This window comes from Chiloscyllium plagiosum, unplaced genomic scaffold (assembly GCF_037043375.1).
Source record: "Chiloscyllium plagiosum isolate Xiang-an unplaced genomic scaffold, Cpla_swu_hap1 HiC_scaffold_43, whole genome shotgun sequence".
NCBI lineage: Eukaryota > Metazoa > Chordata > Chondrichthyes > Orectolobiformes > Hemiscylliidae > Chiloscyllium > Chiloscyllium plagiosum.
The window spans coordinates 14,569,422-14,593,132 of record NW_028270181.1 but is presented as its reverse complement, the minus strand read 5'-3'; the positions used below and the strand labels follow the sequence as shown (position 1 = coordinate 14,593,132).

Below are 23,711 nucleotides of genomic sequence, written 5' to 3'. Positions count from 1 at the left end.
CAGGGTCCCACGTATGATTCCAGCCTTGGGCAACTATCTGTGTGCACTTTGCACATTCTCCCTATGTCTGCGTGGGTTTCCTCTGAGAGCTCCAGTTTCCTCCCACAGTCCAAAGATGTGCACGTCAGGTAAATTGGCCATGCTAAATTGTCCGTAGTGTTAGGTGCATCAGTCAAATGGGTCTGGGTGGGTTACTGGTTGGGCCGAAGGGCCTGTTTCCACACTGTAGGGAATCTAAATCTAAATAATTACCCATTCCCTTGAACTGCTACAGATATTCGCAATGCTGTTATGAAAGGAGTTTGACCCAATGCCTTTTTTTAACAATCCGTATGATTTAAATAATAATATTTATTCCCAGTCCCCACTCCCACTCTTCACTTCCATGAAAATTCTGTTGCTGGTTTGAGTAGTGCTGCAGACTTGGTCCCATCTTACATATAAGTAATAGTGGGCCCTCAATCCTCCTGTGCCATTTGATATGATCATGTCAATGCCACTTGCTGTCCAACGCCATACCCCCGAACCTCTCCCAAAGGGCAAAACACAGTTGATAAAAACTGAATAATAAAAACCACAGGTACTGGTTGTACTGGAGCTCTATTTTGAGATATACAAGATGAGTTGGATTAGTGTTTGTCATACAAAATGTTATTGGTTTTTCCTACCTGTCTGTAGCTTGGAGCTCCTCACCTCCCTGCAGCTGTTCCTTGCGTAACTCCATCATCTGCACTGATACTTTTGGATTTGCACTTTGCCTTCTTCCAGTTCCCTGGACATCACTGCTTTCAAACTTCCTATTTGCATCTTGCTTCCCTGCTATTCCTCATCCCACCTCTGCTTCTGTTGGATTAAAGTTGGGAGAGTGGTGCTGGAAAAGCACAGCAGGTCAGGCAGCATCTGAGGAGCAAGAAAATTGACGTTTCAGGCAAAAACCCTTAATCAGGAATGAGGCTGGGAGCCTCTGGGGAGGGGGAGGGGTGGGACCGGGGGAAGGTAGCTGAGAGTGCAATTGGTGGATGGAGGTGGGGGTAAAGGTGATAGGTCAGAGGGGAGGGTGGAGCAGATAGGTGGGAAAGAAGATGTATAGGTGGGACAGGCCATGAGGGCAGTGCTGAGCTGAAAGGTTGGAACTGGGGTAAGGTGGGGGGAGGGGAAATGAGGAAACTGGTGAAATCCATATTGATGCCAAGGGGTTGCAGGTAGGTGGAAGATGAGGTGTTCTTCCTCAAGGCATCGTGTAGTAAGGGACTGGCGATGGAGGAGGCTCAGGACTTGCTTGGCCTCGGTGGAGTGGGAGGGGCAGTTGCCTATGTCGGCTCGCAGTAAGCATATCAGTGCTTCTCAACAATGTGATTAAATATCCAAGATTAAAAACAGAAAAAGCTGAAGACGTCTGGCAAATTTTTAGTGAACATACCCCCTTTGTCAACAGTATAAAACCCACAAATTTCCAGCCCTGAGGAAGAGTCGTACTGAACATAGAACATAGAACATAGAAGAATACAGCGCAGTACAGGCCCTTCGGCCCTCGATGTTGCGCCGATCCAAGCCCACCTAACCTACACTAGCCCACTATCCTCCATATGCCTATCCAATGCCCGCTTAAATGCCCATAATGAGGGAGAGTCCACCACTGCTACTGGCAGGGCATTCCATGAACTCACGACTCGCTGAGTAAAGAACCTACCTCTAACATCTGTCCTATACCTACCCCCCTTAATTTAAAGCTATGCCCCCTGAAACATCAACCTGTTTCTCTCTGCATGGATGTTGCCAGACGTGCTGAGTTTCTCTAGCATTTTCTATTTTCATTTCCCACTTCCTGCATCTCCAGTATTTTGCTTTTATTTGAGACAATACCTGATCAGAGTTAACACTGACAATATAAGATACTGAACTGCTGATGAAAAAGTGGAAATACACATATCCCATGAATGGTATGAAAACAGCTAACATTTAGTCAATTCATTGTTATGAAAAAATACAGCATTCACAAACAAAGAGCAGTTGCCACATATAAAACTTACTTCAATTTCTGACATTGTCAATTTTGAGTGAGAGTTTGTGGGTTAAAATTCCATTAAGTACTTAATCTAAGGGAAGAGGCTGAGGTAGTACTGTCTTTCAAGCAAAATGTTAATCCACGTGTCATCTTGTCTATTCAGGTTACAATAAAAGATCTCCTGGCATTATGTAAAGGAGTATGTGCTGCCCTTCTAGTGTCTCAGCCAACATTCCTCATCCATCAATGCTCATTCATTTATTCGCTGCTTGTAAGTACCTCACTGAATGCAGAATGGCTGTCGTGTTTGTTTTAATCACACAAGTGATTGTATTTCAAAAAAAAGCATTCGGTTGCAAGGTGTTTTGTGACATCCAAAATCCAAGAAAAAGTGAAAGAAAATATTCACGTAGTGTCTTTCATAACCTTTCAGGATGTCCCATAGCACTTTACAGCTAATGAAGTACTTTTACAGTGTAGCCACTGTTGCAATATAGAAAAGCACTACGTAAGTGTTTTCTCTCTTATTGATTCAGAATTGTGTTGAAGTTGTCTATGTGTTTACTATCTCCAAATGTAATTGCCATAAAGCAACAGAATTAGAATCATCATGGTCATTTCTGATATTCCCACATGTGCTGCCAGTAACTGACAATCACATGAGTGCTGTTCCTTAATGAGTTAGCTTAAAAAAGACACAATACGTATTACAAACATATCTACAAGGATTCACACTTAAAATATAAAAGAAGCTACAACGTTCAGTCGCTGATACGCTGTCAGCCCATTGACCTTTTATCACAACCAGGAGAACACATCAGACAGTGTTTCACTGAAGGCTTGCATGGACAAGGATACCACTACAAAACATGGCTCAGGATAAACACTGCACTGGTATCTCGCACATAATATGAAGCTTTATTCATTTGCGTCATTTTGAAAACACTGATCCACCTTTCATTCAGAATTTTTGAATACCTAAACTCCCCCATTTTCTTAATAATAACACACATGGACAATCACAGCTCTGGACATTGACATTTCAATCTGTGTCTATCAATGCAGGCTTATTTACCTATGCTAATGCTCTTACTACATTTCTTCTTCTCTAGATAAAAATGAACAATAAGTACAAATCTGCACCAAACTGGGCATGAGCGGCCAGTTCTCACCCATACCAAGGAACAACCCACCAGGCTGGCAGAATAACAAGGGAGCTCTCCTTGTGAGCAATTCAAAAGACCAATTGGCTATTCATTGCTGGCCCTGGTGTAAACATGGGCTGTCATTAGATTAGATTCCTTACAGTGTGGAAACAGGCCCTTCGGCCCAACCAGTCCACATCGACCCTCCGAAGAGTAACCCACCCAGACCCATTTGTCTGATGCACCGAACACTACCGACAATTTAACATAGCCAATTCACCTGACGTGCACATCTTTGGACTGTGGGAGGAAACTGGAGCACCCAGAGGAAACCCACACAGACACTGGGAGAATGTGCAAACTCTACACAGACAGTTGCCCAAGGCTAGAATCAAACCTGGGTCCCTGCTGCTGTGAGGCAGCAGTGCTAACCACTGAGCCACCATGCCGCCCCATGTTGTGCTGTTCACCATCAATCTGAGGGCTTCACACTGGGGTCATTAGCCATGCCCACTGGAGCACCCCTTGTCACCCAAAGGCCAGGAGAGCAAACTTTCAGGAACCTGGGAGCTGTGTTGAATGGAAAGATTGTGACAGCTCCCTGGATAGTGGGCTCACATCCACAGGAATTGTTTCCTGTGCTCACAAACAAGCTGGACATTGAGGGAGTGAAATCCCTTCCTGCTCAGGAATCTGGCTGGATGGTGCCAGAAACCTCTGACTGCCACATGCCAGTTACCAGTGGCCCTTAGACCTGAGCGATAGCTGTAAATCCATTTGCTCACTGGCTCTCTGGGCCCTAGTGAACTGGACTGACTGCATTGCTTACCTGTCAAAGTGATTATCTCAGGAATACCTGTACACTTGTCAACGGAGAGATGCCACGCATGTGCCCAGTTGAGGCTTGAAAGGATCTGATGTCAGAAAGTCCAATGCTGCTGTGGTCTTCAGACCCACAGCCTCAGCACCATCTTCACAGCTGCAGATCTGCTTGGAGGCGGCAGCAAATGGAAGGGAAGTTGCGCCTAGGCCTGTGAAGACACCTCCAGCATTTCCTTTCACCCTCCTACAGGAAGCTGCAACAGAGCCCCCTCTGAGTGGACCATTTGACTGCAGTGAAGACCCTGGTTCCCCTCTTCAGGAACTACTTCCTCATCCTCAGCTCCAGTCGTGGATCCTCATGTCACTCATTCTGATGGTGAAGGCTGTTCCTTCTTCATCTCCTCCTCCTCCTTCTGAACCTCAGCAATGCCAGTACAGTTACTGGATTAAGACAGTGAAACATCTGGTATGGAAATACTAATTTGTGAAGAAATTTCAACAATGGCATGTTGTTTTCCATGTTTGAGATCTTGACTTAGTCAGTCTTCCCTCTGTGCCTCATCAGTTTGCTCCTGTGGATGAAAATCTGCCCTCATGCCTTCTTTATGGATTGATGCATTCTTGTTTTTCCACTTCTGAAATGCCATTTCCAAGATTTTTGTTGCCTTGATCTTTACATTGCTTTTCAATTAGCTTAATCTGACATTTAATGGCCTTCATTATTCCCTGCAGCATCATCCCACAAGTTTAGAATCTACAGCCTGCATAATGGTTCCAAAATTGTGTTCAAATAGTCAAATAGTGCTGTCAGTCTGCTAAATGTACGGATCAGTGAAGGATAACATAAATATCACAATATAGTAGGAGTAAGCTTAAACGTGTATCACTATAGTATTAGTCATGATAAAGTGTTACTAAGTAAGAAAAAAAATCTGACTGCTCAAAAAGAAAGTGAGAAAGAAGACTACAAATGATAAATTGATTATGTAGCTGAGTGAGCAAAACCTGTGCATGGCAAAGGAAGTATGGTGTTTCACAAAGTTAAACTGCTCGCAATCAAAAAGGTTTTTATATTAATTTTTATATTAATTTCATCCAAGATGCAGGCTTGAAAAGGAACACTATGATTGCTCTCTGTCTATTTATGAATTTAAAACATTTATTGCATTTTATTGTAACATTTAAACCAGATTGATTTTGATAAACATACCCACAGAAGTTATGTTCAACTTAAGAAAGAATGGTATTGCATTCCATATGATGCCTCATCACAATTACAGGACATCTCTAAAGGATTTCAGATCCTATGTTTTACAGTCAGAAATAGCAAATTGGATGAATGAGCAGGTAATTAAATGAATTTAATCCAATAAGTGCTGTTATTTTTCTTTCTAAGTTAATAGATTTAAGTTTGTGGTGATTATATTAACTGTTGTCTTACACCACAGTGGATTTTCAACTTTTTTTGACTAAGGAACCTTATTAAAATTGTAAGTTTTAATGCTACCCAACCTTCTTTCCCTCCTCCCTTCCAACTATACATGTTATATATAAGAAAAGAAAGGAAAACACAACTGAATGAATGATTGCTTTCCATTAAATGTAAAAACATCTTGAAAAGTTACAAAACTTTCTGCGTTTCAAATGTCCTGCACAGACCCTTTAGTGATGCTCAGAAACCTCTTGGATTCCCGGGAACCCTGGTTTAAAAACACTGCCACTTGACTAATATTGAAGGAATAAAATAGGGCAAATGTTTATAAAATTGTTCCCTATTTTGTAAGACAAATGTGAATCCTAGTCAATCTTTCTCACTGTATATAGAAGAATAGATCCCTAGCATCTGTTTCTCAGGAAGGCATGTGATTTTCAAATTATTGTTAGGTGGGAGATGTGGTTTACACATCAATAATTGCAGGCGTACATATTTATGAAATGAGATTAAAAGAGATGTGAAAAACCTGAACAAATAATATGAATTCAAATGATCCATCTTCCAGAGATGCAATCATCCAGTGCTGAATTTCTACCTTATACAATATAATTGATTCTGAATATTTTAGCAGTTTTGTTTATTTTAAATGATATAAGGAATAAATGTTTTGCATAATTCAAGAAACATTTTTATCACCTGGATTGTTGAAGTGAATTAGATGTGAGAAGACAGATCTGACTGACAACCAGCAAGGTTAAGATAATCGTGTTATAATTGAAAAGGAGAGGAAGATCTTCTGGTAGCAACCCTGTCTCTGAACCACAAGCTTTGGGTTCCAGTCCTACTCCTTGGCTTGTTAGTTAAGAAAGATGCATTTACAACATGGCCAAATAGAGAGAGGAGCAATTTATAAATCCTTCTGGAATACCACAATGCAGGTGGCAAGAGCAGGAGAGGTTCCTGATCGGCCAAGTGATAGAAGAAAACTAGAGTCTCAACTAACACTAACTATAGTCTGGCCTACAACGTGTGTGTCACCAAAAGTGTATGTTGCCAGACTCAGACTCCTTGGGAGCTATTGGCTCACTGGATTGCAGTGTGGATTACATTGGTGTCAATATCACAGTGGATTTGGGAGTTGCCTCCTTGCCCTACCATGGTGCACATTGTGTCTTTGTGGGTTGGACCTGCCTTTGGGCGAAGAGTTCAAGAAAAGATTTAGCAATGATTGATAGGACGGACATGCAGCCTAGGCACAGAAGTAGGTCTTTAGCAACGTGTCAGAAGGATATGTGCTCAAGTCTCACACCTGAGCACAAAATCCACGTTGATGATTGGATGCAGTGTTGAGAGAGTGCTGCACTGTCTGAGATCTTTCACCTGACATACTAAGCCAAACGTCTGCTTATCCTAGGTAGATATAAAAGAGATCTCCAGAGATATTTAAAAAGAAAGGAAACTTTCCTTTTCTAGTCACTCATATCTGTACAGGAGACACAATACCTGTAAAACATGGGTTGTGTCAAATTGAAAATGGAACGAGATTCCTACAGTCTACAGCATTGATCATTGATGTTCCAATAACTTTCCTCCCCAACGATAACATATTAAAAATCTTACACATGTTTCCAGTTTACAGAATCTTTATTACAGCAGTTCCATTTTTATCATTTCTGTATCACCTTTTGGAGTCCAATTATCTATGTCCATGCTCATAATGGAAACTGCTAGTGAAGACTTCTAATCTTGTCATTGGATTCTGCAGCTGCTGGTAGTGATGTAACTTCTCCTTTTTGATTTCCCAGCTGTCAAACCATAGACAGACTCCTGCTTCCCAAATTGTGCAAGTTTTACTATTTACTATAAAAAATATAAATTAAAGTCAGGATAAATCTGTGACTTTGAAATAAGCACTGAATTATATCTCAGGCCAAATTATCCCTAACCTTTATTATATAAAACAAATTTTAGAAGTATATATAGAAATTAAAAGGATTCAAAAAGGGATATAAACATTAGGCACTGGGTCATTGACTGAGACACTGTAGAAAGGGAGAATACAGTTATATAATGTGGGAATTAAACTTAGTCAGTGTGGCATCCGTTGGCCCATTTTCTTCCAGCTTGTCTTAACCAGTAGGTCCTTGCTTTTGACGTAAGTTACGATTAACCTCCCAACATTGCAACCACACATCTGGCCAACACCATCATTTCGGCCCATCGTCACTAACATGTAAGGAGCACCTAAAGTAAAGACGTGGAATAAGAGCCTTCATCAATTACCAAAATCCAGGGAATAATTTATTTACATTATTCACTTTTTTAAAAAAATCTTTATATTATGACCTTGTGGCAAGGCTAGAAAGAATCCAGCAAAGATAAATTGAAATATTTTATGAGTGGCATTCAAGTTTTGTGTGAGAAAAGGAAAACATTTTGATTCGGGGTCTGTTGTGCTCATCAAAAGGATGTATATTCATAGAATCATAGTCATACATCACAGAAGAGGTCTCTCAGCCCACTGAGTAGCAACAACTTATCCAAACTAATCCCATATGTTGATAGAGTTTGTGGCCATCTCTCAATTCTTGAACAGCGTTGAGCATTGTTTGAGCATTGGAAGATGCAACATAAAGATAATTTAGAAACAAGATCTTGGAATATCTTCTACAAGCAGTCAAAGGAAATCTTTTGCCATGGTTCCCTTATAACTAGCTACAAAAGTATTCCCTCCCATCTTCATTTCATTTGCCACACACTTGAGTGATCAACCTAATTTTATTCTGAGAATGACACACATGTTCTTGAACATTTTAGTATGCATTGAATTTATCTCATTCTGAACTGCAGAATAGCTATAATTAGTTTAATTAGGTTGTATAAAAGGTGTGTATTGGGGCAAAACATGTAGATAGTCTTTTGATCTCCAGACAAATTAGGTCCACCTTGCCTTGGCCATCTTCACAAAGATTCCAGTTCTGATGAAACGTCGCTGAATGCAAAATGTCAACTCTGCTTTCTGTTCACAGGTACTACCAGATCTAGTGAGTTTCTCCAGCAATTTCTCTTTCAGTCTAAGATTTCCTACATCCACACTTGTTTGTTTTACCTCACAAAGTTTCCTCAAGATGGAAAGACTGCTTTTGGTATTTTTGGCTTAGTGTGATTTTTAATGATAAATAGCAATCAATATCATTAAATTATGAGTCATTTGTGTCATTCTTCTGTATATACAGGGAACAGAGTTAAACAACTCAAAAACATTGAGGATATTTTCAGGTGATGTGTACTCCATTTTCATCAGTAAATCAATAGGTGGCACAGTGGTTCAGCACTTAGCACTGCTGCCTAACAGCACCAGGTTCCCAGGTTCAATCCCAGCCTTGGGCGACTGTCTCTGTGGGGTTTGCATATTCTCCCTGTGTCTGTGTGTGTTTTATGCATTCTCCCCATGTCTGTGTGGGTTATCAGGCAGAGATTTTCATTCATTTTAAGGGAGGTGGATTTTAGTTCCGATGCCAGATTTCAAAGGACAGACCTGCTGCTAGGGACAAAGTTCTTTTCTTTTCAGCACCTGGAGAGAGCATAAATTTTTTTCAATCTATAAAATTTGTTGTCCGAGCATGTTGAGGCAGGATTTTCTCAGTGGGCTTTGTGACACCAGTGTTGAGGTCAAATAAGGTTCATATCCAGACTGAGGGCAGAGAACACCCTGGCTGGTGAGATCATTTGAGAGAGGCTGGTCAGCTCTTGAAGGTAGATTGCCAATAAAAGTAACAGTGACAAGAAAGCTAGTTGTCTTTTCAAATAAGACAGAAGGTTCCTCAGAGTGGAGGCGCTTATCCAGCCCCAAATTGAGCAGTCCTCTTTTTCTCCAACATTGCTTGTATCCATTCCTCACTCAGTTCCACTACTGCTGAAATCCTCATGCATGCCTTTATTATTTCTCGACTTGAGTTCCCAAAACCTTACTTCACATCCTCATAAATGTGATATCATCCAAATCATGCCAACTCATCCATATCCTTTATGTTGCTGACTTACATTGGTTCCTGGTGTGGTAACACCTCAATTGATCCTCCCTCACTTTGCCTCTGTCTATCTCTGTAATTTCCAGTAGGCCTACAGTTCTCTGTGATCTCAGTCCTCCTCTTGGTCTCTTGAGAATCCCCAATAGTAATTGTTCGACCAATGGAGATCCATCTTCACCTACCTAGACCTTAAGCTCTGAAATTTCTTCTATTAACCCTTCCTCATTCAAAGTACTCCTGAAAATCTTCACCGGTCTTTAAATGATCTTACTAAAAATAACAAATGCTGTAAATCAGGCACCATCCATGGAGAGAGAGCAAGCTAATATTTCGAGTTTAGACAACTCTTCATCTGATGAAGAGTCGTCTAGACTTGAGACGTTAGCTTGCTGTCTCTCCATGGATGGTACCTGACCCACTGTGATTTCCAGCATTTGTTATTTTCAGTAATTTGTTCCTTTATGTGTTCTAATGCAGCTCTATATGTTCTTATGTGGTTCAGTGTAAATTGTGTCTATTAACACAATTCTGTGAAATGCTTCAGCCATTTTGCTACAATAAAAGTACTATAAAAATGCAAATTATAGTTTCTGTGCATTCTGTAGATTTTAACACATTTACCTGGTTTGTACGGTTCCATAGGTTCATGTTTAAGGCCATGAACAATATTTTTCACACATGCAAGTGCTTGGAATTCAGCAGTATAGGCAGACTTATGCTCGTTCACATTTGCACAGTCCCCTATTGCAAAAACAGTCTTCATTCCCTTCACATTCAGATTTTCATCAACCATTATTGCATCATTTTCATTGAGTTTATCTTCTGTTAAAAGAAAAAGAGTCGACAATTAACTTATTCTGAATACAACATGTATTAAAGGAAAGAGCCTTTAATGAAGTCTTAATGCAATCTTCCCCCTTTAACTTCTGTGAAGACAAATACAAAATATTTATTTCATGTCTTTACCATATCTTTATAATTCATTTTTGCAAGGGATCCATATTTATTTTTATTAATCAGTAAGGTATCCAAAATAAAATGTCCCATTCTCATCAGTGTCTTCATTCCAATAGTACTTTGAATTTATTCAACACCTCTTGATAATTACTTGTGAGGATTTTAAAACCATCAACATCAACAGATTGAGGAAAAAATGGATATGTATTAGTTTGATATTTGTAAAGCAAACATGAAACTCAAGGAAAACCTTTAAGCTAACTTCAAAAGCAAAATAAATCAGACAGATGACATTTGTGCTGATGTTAAGTAGATAAACCACTAATATTTGACTGAGTTACCTTTATTAAATTAGAGCTACAGTGTTGGAGAAATTCTTCTCATGTAGTTGTGCCATAATTTTAAGTCCTATGTAGCTAAGACTCTGTTTGAATGCTAATATTTAGCTATTAGATTAGATCCTCTACAGTGTGGAAACAGGCCCTTCAGCCCAAACCAAACATTCAAAGAGTAATCCACCCAAACCCATTTCCCTCTGACGAATGCACCTAACACCATGGGCAATTTAACATGGCCAATTCACCTAACCTGCACATCTTTGGACTGTGGGAAGAAACCCACACAGACATGGGGAGAATGCATAAAACACACACAGACACAGGGAGAATGTGCAAACCCCACACAGACAGTCACCCAAGGCTGGGATTGAACCTGGGATCCTGGTGCTATTAGGCAGCAGTGCTAAGTGCTGGACCAATGTGCCACCTATTGATTTACTGATGAAAATGGAGTACACATCACATGAAATAAAAAATACATGGCCAAGTCCATGCCACAGAAATAAAAACAATTTTTTTTAACAAACTATAAAATACTCTAAGTATAACTTACTGAGGGCATTGGCATATGAGGAGGAATTAATCTTTATCCCGGTACAACAGATGACCATATCTGTTTTAATCTCTTGACCTTTATTAGTCAGCACTTTTGTGTCTTTCTGTACCTTGTTCACAGTTAGTTCAGACAGGTTATTGACTTTCTGCCCTTTTGAAAAACAACAACATGTAAAATATTCTGTCAGATAATCAGACAATTTTCTTCCCACAGACAGTTTTCATTTCTTGAACCAATACACAAGAGGGTTATTGTTCAAAAATGTGATACTTTTATGTCAAGGAGTGGTGGGTTACTGATTCAAGCAGACAGCACCCCATCAATTGAGATCTTAAAAATGCTGTTACCAGAACAGTGTGCAGACTGTTATTCCTCAAATTAGTAAGGTAGAGGTAGAATAAGGCTTGATGTGTATCTACTATTGTATATCTACTACTGGCCAACCTTAACAAAACCAGTGGCAGAGGAATGGAGACAGTCATTCACCAGCTTCTTTGGCCAATTGTACATTATGCGGTCCAAACTAATCAGATAGAGAGAGATGTACAGCATGGAAACAGACCCTTTGGTCCAACCCGTCCATGCCGACCAGATATCCTAACCTACCCTAGTCTCTTTTTCAAGCACTTGGCCCATATCCCTCCAAACCTTCCCATTCATATACCCATCCAGCTCCATTTTAAATGTTGCAATTGTACCAGCCTCCACCACTTCCTCTGACAGCTCATTCCATTCATGTACCACCCTCTGAGTAAACAAGTTGCCCCTTAGGTCTCTTTCATATCTTTCCCCTCTCACTCTAAACCTATGCCCTCTAGTTCTGGACTCCCCCACCCCAAGGAAAAGACTGTCTATTTATCCTATCCATGCTCCTCATGATTTTATAAACCTCGATAAGGTCACCCCTCAGCATCTGATGCTCCAGGGAAAACAGCCCCAGCCTATTCAGCCTCTCTGTGTAGCTCAAATCGTCTAACCTTAAAATTATGTAGAAACAACATTTGAGGACAATGTGTGCAGAAATAGATTTTGTTAATGTTTGAACCCTGCACCGCCCTGCCCCAGAACAATTTTACAATTGTTATGGAATGCACAACCCTCTTAATTACAGGACAAAATAAATGGAAGATGACTTTTTGGAACATTTTTGCCATTCCATTATTGTTAATGGATTGATAAGGTCCCATATTGCTCTGAACATACTTCTCTGAACAATGTTCCTCTACTTAAATAATAAAAATTACTTTCATTCATTAAAACATATCAGAAGACAGGACTAAATTAGATATATTTATCTGGAGTACCTACCAAATTATAATGTGTTAAACTTCACTAAAGTTGATTTTCACTAAAGTTGATAGAAATTAGCTTTATCTTATTTAAGTATATTTTTCACTTTGAAAAGGGTACAGACCAAATAAAATAAACAAGCTCAACAGAAACAGAGGGGAAAATAATATGTATTGCAAATATAGCTATTTAAAATGTTTCTGTAAATACAGTGAACCAAATGGTAAGAAAATATACTTCAGATTACAACAAAGCATCTGTCAATACAATCATCACACAACCTGATTTAAGCATTCCACAAATTAGCTTTTCATTCCCACAGTAAATATGATTGACTGATTTGATATTACCTAGTAGAAGGTGAGCCCCTTTATTGATAAGAATTTCCTTGACTCCACGTCTTACACTCGGTAAAACCTCAGAATCACCCAGAACATAAGTTGAATGAATCAAGGTTACCTGAAAAACAACAGAAAGAAAGTTTTGTGAGTTCTATGAGCAATAAACTATTTAATTATCTCTGTGCAATTTCTGGCATACATTGTTTCTGCTGGTTATTTGAAATGGATTTAGTGACTGCTATAATCATTCTGACATGAATTCAACACAGAGGCCTGAATTAATGCACTAAAACTAGCTCATAATGAAGATTAAAGCCTGATATTAGAAGTTCAAACATGCTCAGAATTTTCTCCTGTCCTTTTGTATGTATCTTATGAATGGAAATATCTTGTGTATCTAAGTAGCAGAGTAGCACATGCTAAGGAAGAGAGGAATGTTATGTTATTGAAGTTAATATTAAGATTATTGGTTGTTTAAAGAATAACTACAGCTTAACCCTTTTTCATTGCGACTTTCTAACCCTTTCTTCTTACTATGAAGGCCATTTCAATAGATGAAGGGAGACATAAGTATCATTTGGGTGTCAGCCATGGAGCCTTATTTATGTAATGAACTTGACAGTGCGGATTGACAGGGGGAATTGAACCTCTGGTAGAAATCACTGCTGATCCCTTCACATCTCCCCTGAATCACAAAGCATCATAATATTGTTTTCAATCACAGCTGGATGGAATACGTAACTTCAGGTTGTAGGTTTGGAGGGAAATTTGATTAAAACAAATATGAATGAATCCATCAACGGCCAGTTTGCTGTCACCGTGGTTCTGAGCCTGTCTGTCAACTTGCTCCCTCCAGTGGGCTCTGCGAAATCCACGCCCCTATGTGAACAGGAAGACAAGATGCCCCAGTCAAAAAATGGAGCCAGTTGCTTTCAGGAAAATGCAGAAAGGATTATTGTTGTCACACTGCGGGGGAAAGTTTACAAAATCATCACTGTTCCTTTGACTGGAGCCATGGACCAATAGGAGTCAGATGTTCTTGTATGGAGATGAAATGAAGCTCTGAGTCTTAATAAAGCAGGCCTTAAGTGGATAGTTAAAAAATGGTGGCGCATGGGCAAAAGGTGATGTCAAACCAACAGACTGTGACCAATCCTGCCTTGCAGCCAGAGACACTGAGACTGGGCTAAATCATTTTGGAATCGGAGCTGTTGGTCCTACAACAGGATGAAGACCTTATGGGTCACCAGACTCAGAGAAGTCGGGAGGGTCTGATAACTTTGGGAACAGGTTACGTGGAGAGGTTTGGAAATTCATGTTGCAAATTCCATGCCAGAAGGAAGGAAGGCTTGGGTACTATCCTTTGGAGTTGCCGGTCGGCAAAGGGAATTATTTGAAGAAATCACCACCTCACCACTTCCACATTTGTGAAAGGAAACAAACTGCCACTCCTACCCACATGCCCATTTCAGCCATTTGGGTAATGTAATGCTAGAGACAATTGAGCATTGAAAAATTTGGTTGAGCTTTAATTATTTATTTACATACAATGGACTGGTTGTGGATTGCTATTTATTTACTCATGGGATGTGGGTGTCTCTGGCTAGATTAGTATTTATTGCCCTTTTGTAATTGCCCAGATAGCAGTTAAGAGCCAACCACTTTGGTGTGGGTCTGGAGTCACATGTAAGTCAGACCAGGTAAGATTGGCAGTTTGTTTTTTCCCAACAATCCACAATGGTTTCACAGTCATAGAGTCACAAAGATGTACAACACAGAAGCAGACCCTTCAGTCCAACTCGTCCATGCCAACCAGATATCCAGAATTAATCTAGTCCCATTTGCCAACATTCCGCCCACATCCTTCTAATTCTAAACCCTTCCTATTCGTATACCGATCCAGTTGCCTATTACATGTTGTAATTGTACCAGCCTTCACCACTTCCTCTGGCAGCTCATTCCATACATGCAGCACCCTTTGCATGAAAATCTTGCCCCTCACCTTAAACCTAAACCGTCTATCCATGCCCCTCATGATTCTATAAAGCTCAGCCTCTGACACTCCATGAAAATAGCCCCAGCCTATTCAACCTCTCCCTAGAGCATCATTCATTTTTCACTTCAGATTCTTTATTGAATTCACATTCCATCATCTGCCATGGGTGGGATTTGAACCTGGGTCCCCAGAACATTTGCCAGTTCTCTGGATTTATATTCTAACAATGATACCACTGGGCCACCCAAATAAGGAGGTGAGCTCAGGAGTGTCTGGGCACCAGACCTGTTTAACATACCGCACTGCAGAAAGCTCACACAGTGGGAGCCTGTAATACCCAGCTCTTTGTTTTTGAAAAATGCACACATTACATTGATGGAACCGATTTTAGAAAGACAGATTCCCATCCAATTCCCTCCTTTAAGGATTCTCGAGAAGAGTTTGTCCTCAATCAATTGTTTAAACCTTTCAACTCTGGGAGCATCCACTATGAGGAAACAGCAAGATTAAGGCTACATTAAGGCTTTGATTTTAGCAGAGTAGGATTTTTCTGGTATTTTAGCCAGTCCACATTCTGCTGACGTGTAATGGTCTGCTCAGTAAAATATTAAACATGTGTCTTGTTCTATGAAAACTGAGGTAAAAGAATGGCTTAACCCAAAACTCAGGCTTAAATCTGAACTCATGGTAATAACCTTTTAATTAGCTTCTGCAGCAGCAAACGGGAGAGATGGAGTCTTTCCACATTAATGTAACCAGTAGATCCTCACCACATGTTTCCATGCTTTTAAGAGATTACAAGCAAACGTGTAAGGATGGTAAACCACTTGAAAAACAGAACTGGTCACCCCTCAAAGCAGCAGGAATCTTCGTAAAGAACAGCCTGGAATCAGCTCACACACTGCAGCCATTTGTGATGATCTACTTGATGTCATAATGGAAAACATATGGCACAAGGAAGTCAAAGAACATTCATGCTGATTACATCTGTGCTGAGGCTGCAAAGAGGCAAAAATAGTTTCAGAGTTGGCAGCTTCAGTGTGCAGTGCTGCTGATCTTGTCAGGTTTACAGAGCTGATGGCCTACGCTCCATAAAACTCATTCATGATGCCATCAGTTGACACCAAGGGGAAGAAGCAACAGCATTGTGCTCAAGGTCCCTTGGTGCATACTCTGACATTAAGGTGAAACACAACTGGAAATTTATAGACACATCAGCTTCAGAAAATCATTTTATCAAAGTGGATGCTGGTGAAAATAACACCAAGCTATTTTCACTGCTCAAGGCAATGAGGGAACAAGGCGTGAATTTAGAAACATTATTTTGATGTGACATTGATGGTTTCAATGCAGTCTGAATCCATTGGGAGGGTTCTATAAAGAAGCATTAGGAATGTGGAAGATGGTTATTCAACAAAGATACATATCATCACATTCAGAACTCCAGTCCTGATAACTCACTGTCACGGGTATGTAGAAGGAAGAATGTAGTTTAGCATGAGGACCCTAATTTTCATCCCGTTGGTAATGAAGGTTGATGGGCAGGCAGCTAAAATCAGCCAGCTGTCTTACCTGGATCCCACCCTCTTTCATTTTCGGGCCTCACATAATTCAAAATCGAAGCATTCTCCCTCAAGAGAGGCACTTACCCTGATCACTCTGGGTGTGATGTTCATTGCACACTTGTTATTTACAGCACAATGGTAGGAACCAGCAGTCACTTCTCAAATAGTGAATCTCAGACTCAGCCTCTCCGTCTTGATGAATGCCCAAATGAAACCATCCCCTTGGAGGTAGCCCTGCTGCCAACCCCACAGGCTTTGAATTTCCCAATTCCAAACAAAATCCATCTATTTCAATCTTCTGTCCTGTTTACTCCTCAAGCCCCAGGAAGCCAGGATATAGCTTATAGTCAATAAACCCTATTCTGTGTGATCCTTTTCCCTCCCATAGTCTGTCATCTGTCCTTTTTGTGTCTCCCTTCAGTATTATTAGTCTCTCTGCACTCAATATTCTAAATCCAATCGACACAAGTGAGTCCCCCAGCCTCCCTTCGATACCAGTAGCCCCTGATGGAGCCCACTGATGTTTACTGGATGGATTCTCAGGACCAAGTCTGGCCCACCTTCTTCAGCGACTGAGCCAACAGCAGCAAATAATGACAGACCAGAGCCCTGGCTGGTATTTACACAGCTCCCCATTTGACCTCCTGTGACTCCCCAGACTGGACCCGCAGGACTGACCATGGCCCACTCCTTGGAATGCAGAGTTACTGATCTCCTGATCTTGACCATCCTGACTGGCCATCAGCCTGTGCCCAACCATGTGGATTGGTGTCAGAGGCTGCCCTTGACTGACTATGCCAGGACCCCTGACTGAAAGGTGTGACCAAGGACTGACTGAAGACTGCTCCCCTTAGACTCTGAGACATGGCCACTCTGTTGATAAATAAGCGCATGTTTTCTTTGAATGTGGCTGGCACATGGTGGAAGCAGATGTGAAATTGATGTAGGACAGTACCATTCAACAAAACGTCTAGTCCCTTAACTGCTGACAAATCATGACCAGCTGCCTGGTTTTATGTATGTGCTAAACTGCCAGACAAGATAAGGCAAGGCAGGTATGCTTGTGACCATTCAGATGGATAGGAAGCAATTAATCACTAAGAGAGTGAGTGAGCACCTCTGAAATGCAGTCTTGTCCAGTTTGTGAGCTGGGTATCTGTTCCTGCATGCAGTGGAATTGTGAAGCATTCCAACAAGAGATGCCCAAAATGCAACATCAAAGTACAGAGCCGTACTGCTGGTAGATTGGAGTTGTGCTATCATAATGGAGAGAGGTATCTGCCAGATCTTTGGACATGCAACAGTTGCCCATGGAGTGTGCCCTGAGTCTTTGGTGTCTCGAATCCAAGATGGAGGTCTGGAGGAGCAAACAATGGGCTGGAGTCGCCAGGTACTCGCGCTGACTTCCATGTTGAGAATTCCTGGCATTTAGTTTCTATCTGGCAAGTGGGAGAATGGGAGAGTGCATGTTTATGAGGTGAAATCAAGTAAGAATTAAGAGTGATAATGAGCATTAGTTTACGTTATTAGGTCTATCACCACTCAACAGCAAGAATCTCTTCTCAACATTAGGGAGTTGGTTGAAGATATGATGTTTTATTTTTGAGAATGGCCTCCCAGATTTCTCAGCATTGTCCATGTGATTCAGGACCTGAGAAGACTCCATCCTGAGTCTGAGGATATGATCTGGACCCCAAGTGCCATTTTTACTCTGATCTGTGGGGAAAGCCATGTGGTCTTTCAAGCTAAATTCACAGACTGTGAAGAAGATCCAACCAAAGAAAGCTGTTTAAGTTAGGTTTTCTTTTAGTTTCATTGTCCACATAGGAATGTTTCATCAAATCATAGAACCCCTACAGTGTGGAAGTAGGCCATTCAGTTCATTGAGTCCACACTGACTCCTACCCAAACCCACCCCCCACCTATCTCTGTAACCCTGCATTTCCAATGGCTAATGCATGCAGACATGGGGAGAATGTGCAAACTCCACACACAGCCACCTGAGGGTAGAATTGAACCCAGGTCCCTGGTGCTGTGAGGCTACAGTGCTAACCACTCTGCCACCTTGTTTGAGCCCCACAAAGAAAGCTTAGCCTTGACATAAAAACATGAAGAGCTGGAAAAAGTGGGTTTCCTCTAGTTGCTCCATAGTCCAAAGATGGGCAAGCTAGGTGGGTTAGCCAATGGGAATGTGGGGTTATAGCAATGGAGTACGGGGCCGGGTTTGGGTGGGCTGCTCTTTGGAAGGTCGGCACAGACTCAATCAGTCAATGGCCTCTTTCTGCACTGTTGGGATTTTAAATTCAGAGAGAAATAGTTAATATTTTGTCACCAGTGACTCTTCCTTGGAACTCCTGGGCTTCACCAGACTTTCTGTTTTTATTTCTGATCTCTGGCATCCGGATTATTTTGCTTTAGCTGAAACTTAGCATTGCCCCCTTTCATCTGGAAGAATCTCCTGAAACTGTTTGCTTTTGACTTTCCTTTGGTGCCAGCTGCTATCTTCTTTTGCCCATTCCCCACTACCACCCTGTTCTCTCATATCACTTCAAGTGGACACCTGGACACCTTACTATTGGCTTACTGATGAAGCCCAAATAAACATTTTGGTTTTGGTGCATATCCATAGCCACTCTCCCTCTCATCATGCTCTGAAAAGGCGTGCTAATGGAGGTGACCATGGACTTTATGCTGATCTGTGTTATATCTGCAAAGGTACTGCAGTGATAAAAACACTGTTCTGGAGAAGCTCAGTAGGTCTGGGAGCATCCGTGGAGACAGAAACAATTAATATTTCTGATATGATTCTACTTCAGAACAGTTTTGAAGTAACATATTAGCCTCAAACCATTAACTCTATCTCTGTTTCCACAGATGCTGTCAGACTTGCTGAGTTTGTCCAGCATTTTCTGCCTTCTAGCATCCATAGTAGTTTGCTTTTAGTTAAAGTGCTGCAGGTTTGATGTTGCCTTCTGCAGTTGGCTGACTGGGTGTTTCCTCCTGTTCCTTACTGCCTGCTATTGGTGTATGTTGGAAGGGCAGCACAGTGGCTCAGTTGGTAGCACTGTTGCCTCACAGTACCAGGGACCGGGATTCGATTCCTGCCACAAGCGACTGTCTGTGTGGAGTTTGCACATTCTCCCTGTGTCTGCGTGGGTTTTCGCTGGGTGCTCTGGTTTCTTCCCACAGTCCAAAGATGTGCAGGCTAGGTGAATTGGCCATGCAAAATTGTCCATAGTGTTCAGGGATGTGTTAGTTCGGGGTAAATGTAGGGGAGTGGATTTGGGTGGGATGCTCTTTGGCGGGTTGGTTTGGGCTTGTTGGATGAAGGGTCTGTTTCCACACTGTAGGGATTCTACGATCTATGATTGATACCTTCCCAGAGCATCAAATCCTGGAGTGGGACTCAAACCCAGAGCTTCTGGCTCAGAGGCAGGGACACTGTATCACAACTCCTAACCAAATAAATTTTACTTCCAGTTAATAATCTGTGTTGTTTCACTAATTTGTTTGATAGAGTTATGGAATCCCTAGGGTATGGATGCAGTTGATTGAGTCAACACCAACCCTTCAAAGAGCATCCCACCCAGACCCACCCCATCCCTGTGTCCCTACATTTCCCACGGCTAATCCGCCTAACCTGCACATCTTTGGACTGTGGCAAGAAACCAGAACACCTGGAGGAAAATCAAACAGATACAAGGAGAATGTGCAAACTGCACACAGACAGTTGCCCGAGGCTGGGATCGAACCCGGGTTCCTAGCACTGTAAGGCAGCAGTGTTAATCACTGAGCTATCGTTCCGCCCAATATTGTACTTTTCCCATTGATATTACATGGGAGTGAACAGTTAAGATTCAGTTCCTTGACATGCACAGAATGAAAAGTGAACATGACTCATCTCACAAAAAGCATGTTGCTGTTGAAGCCTGGATCGGGGTTTCAATCTACAATAAAGGTTTATCACTTTATCACTTATTTTGCACTGAAACAAACAAGGTAGAAGTGGAAATGAGACCTTTTTTTAAAAAAATCATTAATTAAATGCTTAAATTATCCCCTAAGCTAAGGAATATAAATGTTACACCACAGTTTCATGAGGGAACAATAATGACTGATATTAGATAATGGATTATTAAACAGAAGGTCTGTCTAAAACTTAATACAGTATCATCATTTTACCTCTTTATCAGGGTAGTCCGTTCTGATTTCTGCAGTCAACTCGACACCAGCAAGTCCACCTCCAACCACCACAATATTTTCAGCTTTCTGAATCTGTACAGAATAGAAAAAGAATGAACTTCATCTGTTTGGCACCTCGCATGATTTCAGGACCCCTCGATATTGATTAACAGCCAATGAAACTTGTTGGGAGTTTGGCCAGTGTTGAAATATTGGAAACACATGTCGAGTGCACAGGTAGCTCTCACTAATAGTAATGTGGTAATAAACCAAACCATTAATTTTCAAAGTGATGTTGGTTGACATATCAACATCGGCCAGAACACTGGAGTGAACTCATTGCCACTGCTCTCGCTTGTATTCTGCCACAGGATATTTTGCACCCCAACATTGGGAACATATTGTCTTGGGTTTCTTATCCAGGTTATCTGATAAATAGCAGCACCAACAGTGCAGCACCTCCTCCATACTGCAGTGGATTATCTGAAGATCTGGAGTGGAGTTTGAACCACAACTGTCTAACTCAGAGGTGGGTGTGTTATCAGCTGAATGAATTTTACAGTTTATACCATCAAGTACAAACTATCTGGAGAAATATTGAGAGCAATCTTTGCATCTTTTGCAAGTATCTATGCGACCTGCCAAAACTGGCACAAAACATTTTGAATCATAGAATTCTTTTGGAAGCAGGCCATTCAGTCCATACCAATCCTCCGAAAAACATTTCACCCTATCCCTCCATTTCCCATGGCTAATCCACCTAACCCACACACTATGGGTAATCTAGCTTGGCCAATTCACCTAACCTGTACATCTTTGGACTGTGGGAGGAAACCCATGCAGACACAGAAAGAATGTATAAACTGCACACAGACAGTCACCTGAGGAGTGAATAGAACCTGGGTCCGTGGTGCTGTGAGGCAGCAGTGCTAACCATCAAGCCACTGTGCCATCCCAAACCAAACCATTTTCACTTTCGCCTTTTTATTAACCCTACCAAAGTAATGCAGACCGAACACTGTCTCCTTACCTGGACATGGCATGGGTTGTCAATGGGCTGGGTTTTGTTTTATTAGAAAAAAATTAAGACATTGACAAAAATAAAGAATTCATACTGGCCCCACAAAATTAACAATTTTACATTCCTTCATCTGTTTTTCAAGTGTTGTTCAGCTGCTGAGTCTTTCACTGGTTGGCTGGTTCAATACATAGTACAAATGGATGGTGGGCATATTAAAAAAATTGCATTTACGTAGCATTTTTCTTGAATGCTGGCTATCCTACAGCCACTGAAATGCTTTTGAAATGAAGTCACTGTTGTAAACAAAATTTGGCAGCATGGTGACTTCTATCTAGAAGGACAAGAGCAGCAGATACATGGGAGCACTAAAAACCTCCCTCCAATCTATACATCATCCTGACTTGGAAATATATCGCTGTTACTTCAGTGTTGCTGGGTCAAATCCTGGAATTCCCTCCCTAATGGCATTGTGGTTGTATCTATAGCAAATAGACTGGAATATTTAAGGCAGCAGCTCACCATCACCTTTTTAAGGGTAATTGAGGATGAATGCTGGCCCACCCAGCAATGCCCTCAAACTCTGTATGAATTAAAACTTTGTACTTAGCAAATTCCCACAAACAGCAAAGTGACAATGACTGGATAAACTGTTTTTTTTGGTGATATTGGATTAAGGGAGAAATATTGGTCAGGGTACTAGGGTAACTTCTTCAAAAATAGTGTCATGGGATTTTGGATAACCACCTGAACAGGTAAATGGGTCTTGATTTAATGTCTAATCTGAAGGCCAGCAGCTTTGACAATGCAGCACTGTTTTCTCAACCCATTCATATCTCAGGATTGCACTCTCGGATCCTGGAACCAGAATGGGACCTTGTAGGTTGAAGCACCATCTCATGGAAACAAACTGGCAATCTGTTCACTCATTCAATGGCCTGCCTATGAATTGCACCATTTGGACACCAATGTGTTGAATGAAGTATTTTCCAATTAAAGGTAAAGTCACCATAGTCCTACTGGACCATAAGGCTGCTCTCTCATTAGAGAGAGACAACTGTTGGTGGCGAAACAGCCAGTTGAAAATTGCCCAAGTTGTTTGGACCATTAGCTAATGAAACCTGAATTCCAGAGCTCTGAGGTCAGGTGAAAATGCGAGGACTTCTCTTAATGATCATGGAGCATTTCTGCAGAAGTTTCCATCTAAAGTACTGAGGTTTATTACATAACATTTCCAGAAGGGCAAAATGGACTGATCATGCTCTATACTGTCTTGTGAAACAATAGGAACAAGTGACAGAAATACAGATAGCAATAAGTATAGCCAGTTGCGTGAGCAGGTAAGATTATATGGCTGTTCGAAATAAGGTTTCCCTGTAATCTAATTCAGCATTACCTCTTTCACTAAATCTTCATACATCTGGATGGCAGTTTCCCTACTAACTGGCTCAATTAATTTTCCAGGAAATGGGCCTGTGCTACCAGTTGCCAGGATAAGGTAAGTGTAATGAATGACCTTTAAAACATAACAAAAGACAGTGTGTTAATTGGAATAGCAGCATTTGATATTTCGGTTAAAAGCCAAAACATTCCCTTATTAAAGGTTTCTGTAATTCACTCACCTCCCCACTCTCCAAAATGACATTCTGTTGTTCAAAATCAATATCATTGACTCTTCCTTGTTTGAAGTTGCTTTTGAATGTTGGATGATATGGTATGAACGTTTTTGCTGCAAATCCTAATTTAAAAACACACATACACATGATGATAGCACCTAGGCAAACTTATTTATTCAAGACCTTGTATTGAAAGCAAGTCTTTCAACCTGTCAAAGTCACTGCTTAAAAGAAATCACACATAATTTAACACAACTTGCATTTATATAACATCTTGAAGTAGTTAAAAACATCACATCACTTCATCACAAGAGATTAAATAATTGGGGTGAGCCTATGCAGAGTGAAAAATCCGAAGTTAAATATCTTGTAATGGCAGTATTTGTAACATTTCAATCTGACTTTATGGCAATA

The 23,711-nt window shown here is 41.0% G+C and overlaps 1 protein-coding gene across 3 annotated transcripts in view; it reads right to left on the bottom strand.

Annotated features, from left to right (window-relative positions):
- Positions 1 to 684: 684 nt before the first annotated feature.
- The window catches only part of LOC122541868 (ferroptosis suppressor protein 1-like), a 48,823-nt gene continuing 25,796 nt past the window's right edge, over positions 685 to 23,711 (bottom strand). For 2 of the 3 annotated variants that reach the window (XM_087982403.1, XM_087982404.1), the window contains exons 3-9: positions 23,304 to 23,419; positions 23,078 to 23,197; positions 20,664 to 20,756; positions 12,930 to 13,038; positions 11,287 to 11,439; positions 10,060 to 10,260; positions 5,800 to 7,651 (exon numbers count right to left, since the gene is read on the bottom strand). In XM_087982403.1, the coding sequence (XP_087838529.1) occupies positions 7,497 to 7,651; positions 10,060 to 10,260; positions 11,287 to 11,439; positions 12,930 to 13,038; positions 20,664 to 20,756; positions 23,078 to 23,197; positions 23,304 to 23,419 (947 nt within the window). In that variant the 3' untranslated portion in view covers positions 5,800 to 7,496. Of the gene's footprint in view, positions 901 to 5,799; positions 7,652 to 10,059; positions 10,261 to 11,286; positions 11,440 to 12,929; positions 13,039 to 20,663; positions 20,757 to 23,077; positions 23,198 to 23,303; positions 23,420 to 23,711 lie in introns of those variants that run through there. The other variant, XM_087982405.1, reaches the window with a different exon arrangement.